This window comes from Lutra lutra, chromosome 1 (assembly GCF_902655055.1).
Source record: "Lutra lutra chromosome 1, mLutLut1.2, whole genome shotgun sequence".
Taxonomy (NCBI): domain Eukaryota; kingdom Metazoa; phylum Chordata; class Mammalia; order Carnivora; family Mustelidae; genus Lutra; species Lutra lutra.
In genome coordinates this window covers 81,809,175-81,820,313 of record NC_062278.1, presented here as the reverse complement: position 1 = coordinate 81,820,313, position 11,139 = coordinate 81,809,175, and the positions used below count along the sequence as shown (strand labels likewise).

The window sequence follows — 11,139 nt, the reverse complement described above, 5'->3', positions numbered from 1 at the left end:
ATGACTCTGCTGTTAGTGGAACCTATTTCTGGAGCTTGAAATGGCTTGAGCACGATCTTAGACATCATGACTTATTACTTGTTTTGTCTTTGACAGATGCTCTGTCTGTCCAGAGTGGGGCCAGAGCTGCACTTCTCCTTCCCACTTCCCAAGGTCCTCCACATTCTCTCCTGCAGTCCCCTCTTATTCCCTGCCAGAAGCCCGCTCGCTTCTGAGTCAGGCAAGTTGTCTACAGGTTCAGCTGATGTCTTAGGTCACTTCAAAGCTTTGCTATCCTGTATGTTCGCAGAATATACCTCCTACTGCAGCTAACTTTTCTTTTTTTTTTTTTTTTCACTTCTCCAACAGATTTATTAAAGGAATGGATTTTGAGGAGAAAAAACATGGGGCAGAGGTATGGAATAGAAGATAAATACAAATGTAAGCTGTTTTGCTAATTGTTTTATAACCACAACATATTTGTACAGAGAATACCCTGCACAACACAACACAATAAAGGTTCAAAGATCGAGGTGTTCCCCTAGGCAAGGCTGAAGATTTCAGTCTCTGGTATTTGGAATTTAGGCTGCAGTCCTTGGTTTTGGATGGATCACTGGCTGTGTGACACAGTCCATGCGTTTAACCAGATTTGAAGAGAAGAATGGCCACCTGGCCCAGGTAGAAGTAGATGAAGTGTTTGGTTTCATGTGTTACATGACTACCGAAGTTCCTCCCCACGATGCAGTGCCAGGTGGGGTTGTACTTCTTGTCAAACTCCTTTTTAATATGGGCCGCAATGTCCTTCTCTATGTTATATTTCTCCAATGCCTGAGTTGCACACTCCACCGAGTCCTGTTGCATCTCCTCCAACATGTCGGCGTTTTTGATCACGGCCTTTCGGTCGCACATGGTTACCGAGGAGCAGAAAGCTACCAACTGCAACGGTCTCCTGGGGGAGGGGCTGGCGACACTCACACCCGGCGGGAGCTACGGTCGCTACCGAAGCTGTGGGGCATCTAAGGAGCCCCCTGCAGCTAACTTTTCTAAACTGTTGTTATCTGCCTACCTGCTAAAGATCAACTTTTAACTTGGGATGTACTGATTACTTACGTACCTCTAGTGAAGAGACAAGGCAGCTAGAGTCAGAAGAACGGAAAGGGTTCCTTAAGTCAATTTTCTTTTCCTCTCTTTAGACCTGTCAAATACCCTTACCTCTTAGAAAACAAGGCTTATTTTGCTACCACTCAAGAGTGAGTCCTTTAAGAAACTGTGCTTTGAAGAGAAAAAGGCTAAATGAAGTTTTCCTGATGAGTCTCCTAAGTGACATTTGAGACAAGTGAATGAGTTTGGAGGACTGCTCTGTTTTTAGGGACACACTTTGCCCCTGGTCATCAGAGGTAGGATCTTGAAGTCCTGGGAACAAAACCACATTCACCGAACAAAAGGAGAAGAGTGCTTGCTGCTACAGAGAAGCTCTGGAATGGGGATGATTATGGTAGCTCGGGAAACCAAGGCCATAGGCCTTTTTAGAGGGTGAGTTTCCAGTCTGATCATCATAGTATCACTGTATTAAATTGCAGCACGGGTCTGGGCCCTGTTTGGTATTCTGGTCAGATACTCTGGGGATGTTTAATCATCCTTGTTTTAAAATCTAGAAATGGGATCAGGACAGTAATGTGACTTGCCAAAGTCACACAGCTAACACATTGCAGGAGAGGGGCTAGAACTTAGGGGCGGCCGCTATACCTTGTCGGAGGCAGACAGGAACCCCAGAGCGGCCCTATCTCACCCACCATATTGTGACAGTGACATCTACAGACTCGATTCTGACATCCATGCCTTTATTTGAGAAGTGTGAAATACCACCACTTATGAGAAACCTGAATTTCTCACAGAGATTACATGTACCTCCTGGCTCACAGACAGCTTAAATCAGCCATATAGAATAGGGTAAATTAGCCTGCTCTGGATCTTTGCTGTTCTCCTATCTCTGAATTGATTGTGGTACCTGCTTTGAGATGTTATGAAATCCTTTCTTTTCCTGACCCAGCAGGGCTCCACTTAACAGTGAAAGTCATCCTGAGTAGCAGAAATGTTGAAATAGGGGTGCCTGGGTGGCTCAGTTGGTTAAGAGTCTGCCTTTGGCTCAGGTCATGATCCCAGGGTCCTGGGATAGAGCCCCACATGGGCTCCCTGCTCAGCAGGGAAGACCATGTCAATCTTGTTTATCATTGATTCTCAGTGCCCAGCACAGTGTCTGTCACGACAGGCATTGTACAAATACTACTTGTATGAATAATTTTTTTTAAAAAAGTGAATTTTTAAACACTTGAGTTGCAGATTTAACTCTAAAAAAACAGAAACTTTATCCCATTGTTTTTGCAACTTTTTCCCCTTGGCATTGAACTGAGAGTGCCATTGCCACATGATTGATTATTCACCTACACATTGGTTTTTATTTTTCACCTCTAGCCACGAAGGCTAGAAAAAAAAATCTTTATACATAGTTAAATCCTAAAACTACACATACACGTGTGTATGTATATACACACACATATATATGACATCATTGTTTATATATGACACATCATTGTTTAAGGAGATCACATACACATACACATGTGTGTATGATATAACCTCCTAATGATGTCATCTAAATGCTAATACATAAATCAGAGGACGTCCTTCTTTTAAATATAAATAAATGATTCCAACACATAAAGCTTTCAAAACCATACAGTTCAAATTGATTGAAGGATAATAAATCTATTATTCACAACTATTATACTAAAGGCATGAAAATCATATTTTCTCTGTCATTTATATTGTATAAAAACATTGCTTTTAAAAATATTAAAGACTTGGGGCGCCTGGGTGGCTCAGTGGGTTAAGCCGCTGCCTTCGGCTCAAGTCATGATCTCAGGGTCCTGGGATCGAGCCCCGCATCAGGCTCTCTGCTCAGCAGGGAGCCTGCAAAAAATAAAAAAAAAAAATAAAAAAATAATAAAAATATTAAAGACTTGATGCAAACCATATGGAAGTAGGCATTAATGAAGGTGATTGTGTGGAGTACATGTTAATATCCAAAGTAAAGTACTTCTGGGATCACATTTTAGGAGAGGCTGTTGATTAGGGTTCATTGATGACACTGAGAATGAAGTTGTAGATTCACAGAGGTTTAAGCAAATGCTTGAAAGCAAGTCTTATAAGCCATCAAGTGTCTTTGCCATTTGGGTGTTGGTGGTAGCAGTGGAAGTGATCCTGGTGGCAGTGATGGCGGCGGTGATGGTGATGACTGTGTTGATGGACTGAAATGTGATGACAGAACTCAGAGTGGTGGTGGTGTTAGCACTGGTGTTGCTGGTAGTGTTAGCACTAGTGTTAGCACTGGTGTTGCTGGTCAGCAACACCAGTGCTATTTATTTAATCAGCTGTTTATTTAATCAGAGCGTGTGGAAGAATGAAGAAAGAGTGTGCTAGAGGACTATAAATTTTCAACTGGTACCAAAGAGCATGGGTCTTTGGAAAACATGAAGAAAAGGGGAAAGCAGGAGTAGCACAGTGTGCTAAAAAGTTAGTACTGGGGCGCCTGGGTGGCTCAGTGGGTTGAGCCTCTGCCTTCGGCTTGGGTCATGATCCCGGGGTCCTGGGATCGGGTCCCACACTGGGCTCTCTGCTCAGCAGGGCGCCTGCCTCCCCACCTCTCTCTGCCTGCCTCTCTGCCTACCTGTGATCTATCTCTCTGTCAAATAAATAAATAAAATCTTAAAAAAAAAAGTTAGTACTTTATCCTATGAGGATAATGTGATCTTAGTAGATATCTTATTAAAAGCCTTGTTAGGGTTTATTCAGGAGATGGAAAAATGAGATTTAGGTTAGAAAGTTCACTTTGACAGCAGTGAGATAAAGGATTGCAGTGGAAACAGTGCCTTAATTGGTCATAGGGCAGAGTTTGGGGATAATATACACTTGGGAAACCATTACCACCATCAAGGCCATAAATATATTAATTACCTTCCAAAGTTTCCTCCCACCCCCTTTGTTGTTGTTACTGTCATCATCATTATTATTTTTGGTGACAAGTACACTTAACACAGATCTATCCTTTTAGAAAATTTTAAGTATACAATACAATATTGTCAGCTACAGGCCCTGCGTTGTATAGCAGGTCTCCAGAACTTATTCCTCTTAAATAGCTGAAACGTTGTACTGTTTTACCGTCATCTCCCCCATTGCTCCCTTCCCCTCAGCCACTGGCAATCACCAGTATTCTGTTTCTATGAGTTTATTCCAGATTCTACATATAGGTGATAACATACAATATTTGTTTTTCTGTATTTGGCTTATTACATTTAGCACAGTGTCCTCCAGGTCCATATTGTCACAAATGGCAGGAAAGCCTCTTTTTGAGGCCCAATAGTATTCTGATGCATGTATCTACCACATCAACATTCAATAATCTGTCCATGGATGTTTAGGTTGTCTCCATATTTTGGTTTTTGTGAATAATGCTGTAATGAATATGAGAATGCAGATACCTCTTAAAGATCCTGATTTTAATTCTCTTAGAAATATACCCAGCAGTGGGATTGCTGGGTTATATGGTAGTTCTGTATTTAATTTTTTGAGGAACTTCTATATTTTTTCCATAGTAGATTTTCCAATTTTCTTTCCCACCAATGGTGTACCACGGTTCCTTTTCCTCCATATCCTTAACAACACTTTTCTCTTTTTTTTTGTTTTTAATAATAGCCATCTTTTTTTTTTTTTAGATTTTATTTATTTATTTGACAGAGAGAGATCACAAGTAGGCAGGGAGGCAGGCAGAGAGAGAGGAGGAAGCAGGCTCCATGCTGAGCAGAGAACCCGATGCGGGGCTCAATCCCAGGACCCTGAGATCATGACTTGAGCCAAAGGCAGCGGCTTAACCCACTGAGCCACCCAGGCGCCCCAATAATAGCCATCTTAACAGGCATGAGGATTTTGTGGTTTTGTGGTTTTGACTTGCATTTCTCTCCTGATTAGTAGGTTGAGCACCTTTTCGTATATCTGTTGGCCATTTGTTTGTTTGTTTTTTTTTTGAGAAATGTCTTTTCAAGTCCTTTGCCCAGATTTTAATTGGGTTATTTGTTTTGTTTTGTTTTTCTTTTTTTGCTACTGAGTTGTTGGCGTTCCATATCTATTTTGCAAATTAAGCCCTTATCAGATAATGTTTTTCTCCCATTTTTGCAGTTTTCCTTTACATTTTGTTGATGGTTTCCTTTGCTGTGCAGAAGCTGTTTAGTTTAAAGTAGTCCCACTTGTTTCTTTTTGGTTTTCGTGCTTGTGCGTTTGGTGTCAAATCCAAAAAATCATTATCAAAACTGTCAAGGAGCTTACCCTCTATGTTATCTACTAGAAGTTTTAGAGTTTCAGATCTTACACTTAACTCTTTAATCTATTTTTAGTTTTGTGTGTGTGTGTGTGTGTGTGTGTGGTGTAAGATGGGGTGTAATTTCATTCTTTTGCATGTGTCTCTCCAGTTTTTGCAACACCATTTATTAAACAGTCTGTCCTTTTGTCATTTTATATTCTTGGCATCCTAACAAAGATTAGTAAACTGTACGAGTGTGGGTTTATTTCTGGATTCTCCATTTTTTGGTCTATGTGTTTGTTTTTATGCCAGTACCATACTGTTTTGATTACTATAGCTTTGTTATATAATTTGAAATCAGCAAGTATGATGCCTCTAGCTTTGCCTTCTTTCTCAAGATTGCTTGAGCTATTTGGATTTTTTGTGGTTCCATATGAATTTTAGGATTGTTTATTCTATTTTTGTGAAATATGTCACTGGGTTTTGATAGGGATTGCATTGAATCAGTAGATCACTTTGGGTAGTATGAATATTAACAACATTAATTTTTCTAATCCATGAACATGGGATAGCTTTCTATTTATACAAATAAAAACAGAATTTATATTTCTTCAATTTCTTTCATTAATGCTTGATAGTTTTCAGTGTACAGATCTTTCACGTCCTTTGGTAAATTTTTTTCTAAGTATCTTATTCTTTTTGATGCTAGTATAATTGGGATTATTTTTCTTAATTTCTTTTTCAGATAGTTCATTGTTAGTGTAAAGAAAGGCAACTTATTTTTTTAAAAAAATTTTTATAAACATATAATGTATTATTAGCCCCAGGGGTACAGATCTGTGAATTGCCAGGTATACACACTTCACAGCACTCACCATAGCACATACCCTCCCCAATGTCCATAACCCCACCACCCTCTCCCGACACCCCCCCCAGCAGCCCTCAGTTTGTTTTGTGAGATTAAGAGTCTTTTATGATTTGTCTCCCTCCCAATCCCATCTTGTTTCATTTATTCTTTTCCTACCCCCTAAACCCCCCACATTGCATCTCCACTTCCTCATATCAGGGAGATAATATGACAGTTGTCTTTCTCTGATTGACTTATTTCACTAAGCATAATACCCTCTACTTCCATCCACGTAGTCACAAATAGCAAGATTTCATTTCATTTGATGGCTGCATAGTATTCCATTGTATATATATATACCACATCTTCTTTATCCATTCATCTCTTGATGGACATCTAGCCTCTTTCCATAGTTTGGCTATTGTGGATATTGCTGCTATAAACATTTGGGTGCATGTGCCCCTTCGGATCACTACGTTTGTATCTTTAGGGTAAATACCCAGTAGTGCAATTGCTGGGTCATAGGGTAGTTCTATTTTCAACATTTTGAGGAACCTCCATGCTGTTTTCCAGAGTGGTTGCACCAGCTTGCATTCCCACCAACAGTGTAGGAGGGTTCCCCTTTCTCTGCATCCTCGCCAGCATCTGTCATTTCCTGACTTGTTAATTTTAGCCATTCTGACTGGTGTGAGGTGATATCTCATTGTGGTTTTGATTTGTATTTCCCTGATGCCGAGTGATGTGGAGCACTTTTTCATGTGTCTGTTGGCCATCCGGATGTCTTCTTTGCAGAAATGTCTGTTCATGTCCTCTGCCCATTTCTTTTTTTTTTTTTTTTAAAGATTTTATTTATGTACCTGACAGACAGAGATTACAAGTAGGCAGAGAGGCAGTCAGAGAGAGGAGGAAGCAGGCTCCCTGCTGAGCAGAGAGACGATGCGGGGCTCGATCCCGGAACCCTGGGATCATGACCTGAGCCGAAGGCAGAGGCTTTAACCCACTGAGCCACCCAGGCGCCCCCCTCTGCCCATTTCTTGATTGGATTATTTGTTCTTTGGATGTTGAGTTTGCTAAGCTCTTTATAGATTTTGGATACTAGCCCTTTATCTGATATGTCATTTGCAAATATCTTCTCCCATTCTGTCAGTTGTCTTTTGGTTTTGTTAACTGTTTCCTTTGCTGTGCAAAAGCTTTTGATCTTGATGAAATCCCAATAGTTCATTTTTGCCCTTCCTTCCCTTGAAGAAAGGCAACTTATTTTTTTATGTTGGTTTTGTATCCTGCAACTTAACTGAAATTTTAAAAAAAGATTTTATTTATTTATTTGAGAGAGAGAGAGAGAGTGAGAAAGAGCACGAGAAGGGGATGGTCAAAGAGAGAAGCAGACTTCCCCACTGAGCAGGGAGCCTGATGAGGGACTCAGTCCTGGGACTCCAGGGTCATGATCTGAGCCAAAGGCAGGTGCTTACCAATTGAACCACCCAGGTGCCCTGAATTATTATGATTATAATACTACTATGATATTATATATATGTGTGTATATACATATAAAAGATATAGTATGATATATTATATAATAATACTATGATTATTAGTCTGAATATGTTTTTAGTGAAGTCTTTAGAATTTTTCTCTGTAAACAGGTAATTTTACTTCTTATCCTAAGAAAGCATAAGCAAAACAAGTTAATTTAAAATTGGAGGAAACTAAATATAATTCCCGGTGTGGTAAAATACTTCATACTTACTTCTTATCTGATTAGCCCATGAATATCTGTTTTCTGCTGTATGCCTGGGCTGAGCACTGAAATCTCCCCTGATTTTTTTTTTCTGGTTCCCCATCCAGAATGTTCCATGATATGTCTTTTTGTAACTCCTTAGTCCCTTTAGTAATGCATCATTATGTATAGTCATGATACTTATAAACCATGGTTTTAATTTTAATTAAATTTAATTTTAATTTTACCCAAATGATTAACATCTGTCTTCCACTCTCATTTCACCTGATTAAGCCGAAATTTAATATTGTATAATTCAAGGCTAGTCACTTCTGGGATTTTTCGCAGGTAAATTTAAGATCTCTCCCTTTCTCTCTAGGATCCCATTTAAATTCTGAGGGTGTGAATGGTGGGGTGGTTTAGATGGGGCACTATCTAGATGGAAATGGAATATTGTGTCCTTGGCTGGCATCCACTGTGGATGTAAACCATCTGTTTTTCCAATCAGCTTTATTCTCAGGTATCTACGAAGGGGACTGAATCTCAACTGGCTTCTAGCCAAAACCAGTAGCTGTATTCTTTAATATGGATATGAAACTCTTGTAACCCTCCCTCCTCTACATAAGTGTCACATGGAAGAAAAACTGAACACCAGGTGAGGGCATGTTGGAAGTCGCCATTTGGCTGCCCTCGCCTACTGCCTCTCTCCCACATTCATCGACCTCGTTGCTTCCCCTTGCTGTGAGTGTTGTAGAGACCCTAAGTGCTTACCCATAACCTGAAATAGGAAGAATACAAGGTTCCAGTTATGAAATGAATGTCACAGGAATACAAGGCACTGCATAAGAAATACAGTCTGTGACATTGTAATAGCATTGTATTGTAACAGATGGTAGCTACACTTGTGGTGAGCACTGTATAATGTGTAAACTTGTTGTATCACTATGTTGCACACCTGAAACTAATGTAATGTGTGTCAACTATACTCAGATAAAAAAAAAAGGAAGAAATGATACTAGTAATGGAGGCCCAGATGTTGTATAATCTTATGTGATCCCTTGTTGGTATTGCTTCTTCCTGTTTTCACCACCTTCTTCCTGATTATTCTAATATTTGGATCAATTGAGATTTTCCTGTCCTCATGAATTAGCTATTCATGTGCTATTCTAAATAGACCAGAAGAGGGAAATACTGTGCTGTGTTCACTATTGTCAGCACATGGTATGTGGTTAAATAGGAGTTAATCAGCTTTAGACAGTTATAGAGGAATTTTAAGAGTCATGTGAGTGAGTTTAAAGAAAAAAAAAAAACCCACTGCAAGGGAAGAAATTAAAAAAATAAAGAAGTTACAGTTAAAAAAAAAATAAAGAAGAAAACCAACATTGAGTCATGCTTTCTGGTTGGTTGGTGGGCTTGGCCTTTTCATATGTGCTGACGTCCGGTATGTAAAACAGCCCTGTGAGATAGACATGCTCTTATTCTGCTTTTTTAGAGATGAAGTAATTAAGGGTCAGAAAGCCCAAGTAACTTGCCTAAAGTCGAACATTTTGTAAGTAGCAGAATCAGAATCTAAATCCAAGCCACACTGTCTCCGAAGGCCAAGCCGTAAACAATAGGTAACTGAAGAGTCAAATTAGAAAATTCTTTTGAATCACAGGCACAGAAAGAATTGCAGTAGGGTCAAAACCATGTGATTGATAAGATATATTTTGTTACTCTGTTATCTATAAGGGAAATCATTTAAAGAGAAACAAGAAACAGAAATGCAAGTTGGCTTTTGATACTTCAGCCATCGTTTCAAACTAAAAGCCAGAATACTATGCCTACACTGCTGAGATTTCTTGGAGAATTTACTCTAATAAAATTTAATACTGATTGATATTGGAATGAAGAAAACAAAATCATCCTAGCACATAGTGATTTCAACAAGTACCTATTGATTAGGTGAAAGAGTTCTGATAATATGAGTTTGGGGGGGGAATGACACTAAAATATAGATACAGTAGACTTAAAAATATATTTGATAGAAAAATCTTGCTTGAATGAAGAATAACCATGAATAATTAGAGTAAAATTTCTGTAATGTATCCAAAAGTGTTATGTATCTTTAGATCATTTGAACATAGAACCAGGTTAGCTTTAACATCAGTTTGAAGGTCAACCACAGAGAGAGTGAGCAAAGGAAGAGATGCATGCTACTGTTTTGAATAGGGATTTATTTTAGCAGATTTATATTAACAAACAGTCTTAATCCAGTGAACTGATCCTCATAGGATGTTCTCCTTTGATTTTGTTCAGTGCCTTTTACAGTAAAACGAACAAAATGAATGCTTTTATTCTTAATGCCACTTCAGACTATTGAATTATTGATATAGTATAGAAATTACACTGTTTCTATGACACCAACCATTTGGGTCAATGAACAATGGGATGAGTCTGTTATTGGGATTCAATATTTTATTTCTTTGCAATGTACATAGAATTTCTGGGCCCATGACTTAGGTTATAGTAATATTCTTTACCCTTTAAGTTAATAGCAGTTTTCTTACCTGGTGAGTTAATCCTCAGTGAAAAACTTCTGAAAAATACACACGAATTTGTAGTACTTAAGTGTCTTCCTATTTAAGAGAAAATAATTCTTATTTACGTAAATGTTTGAGCAGATGAAAAAACCTCAGGAAATGTTAGGATGAATCTTTTGATCTTGCCATCTAAGGTGAGAATTAAAATGCTTGTCACCATTGAAATGCTTGTTTTAAGACATGACCCTTCCTCTTTGCCCTCATCCACTGTCTCAATTCATAACCAAAATTTATAGAAATTAATTTAAAAAAAAATGACCCCAGTTTAGGTTACAAACAAACCATCTGAAACCCCAAACTTTTTCCACATGGAATAAAGTGTGCTAACTTCTGAGTAAGAATATCATTCTGCTAGGTTGATAAAAAAATTTGACAGGAGTATAGCTGCTATTCTTCATAGTCAGCAAAGAATCCTAACACTCTGAAGGTCAAAGTCAGGACTGAGCAGACCAAAGGACACTTTTTCAAGGGTACCAGAGTCACAACAGAAACAGCTACAGCCCCACTGTCTGCCTAATTATTTTGCCTTTGGACATTCAATTTAGCATATTGAATCCCTATTATGAGCAAATGGTTGTGTTTGATGAGGACCTGCTTTAGCAGGAGAGGGCAATTAGGGTCAAGAAAAAATCTTTTGGGTTTATAAATACTTTGGGTGTCA

At 38.8% G+C, this 11,139-nt stretch overlaps 1 protein-coding gene across 1 annotated transcript; it reads right to left on the bottom strand.

The window, feature by feature from the left end:
* Window positions 1–426: 426 nt before the first annotated feature.
* On the bottom strand, window positions 427–991 carry LOC125080082 (dynein light chain 1, cytoplasmic-like). The gene has a single exon (XM_047693960.1). It carries the CDS (start codon window positions 886–888, stop codon window positions 619–621), a length of 270 nt encoding a protein of 89 aa, XP_047549916.1. The 5' UTR covers window positions 889–991; the 3' UTR covers window positions 427–618.
* Window positions 992–11,139: the final 10,148 nt, after the last annotated feature.

Bases quoted from the DNA above. Each gene is read 5' to 3' on its own strand.
- LOC125080082 (XM_047693960.1), bottom strand. From the start codon at position 888: ATGTGCGACCGAAAGGCCGTGATCAAAAACGCCGACATGTTGGAGGAG.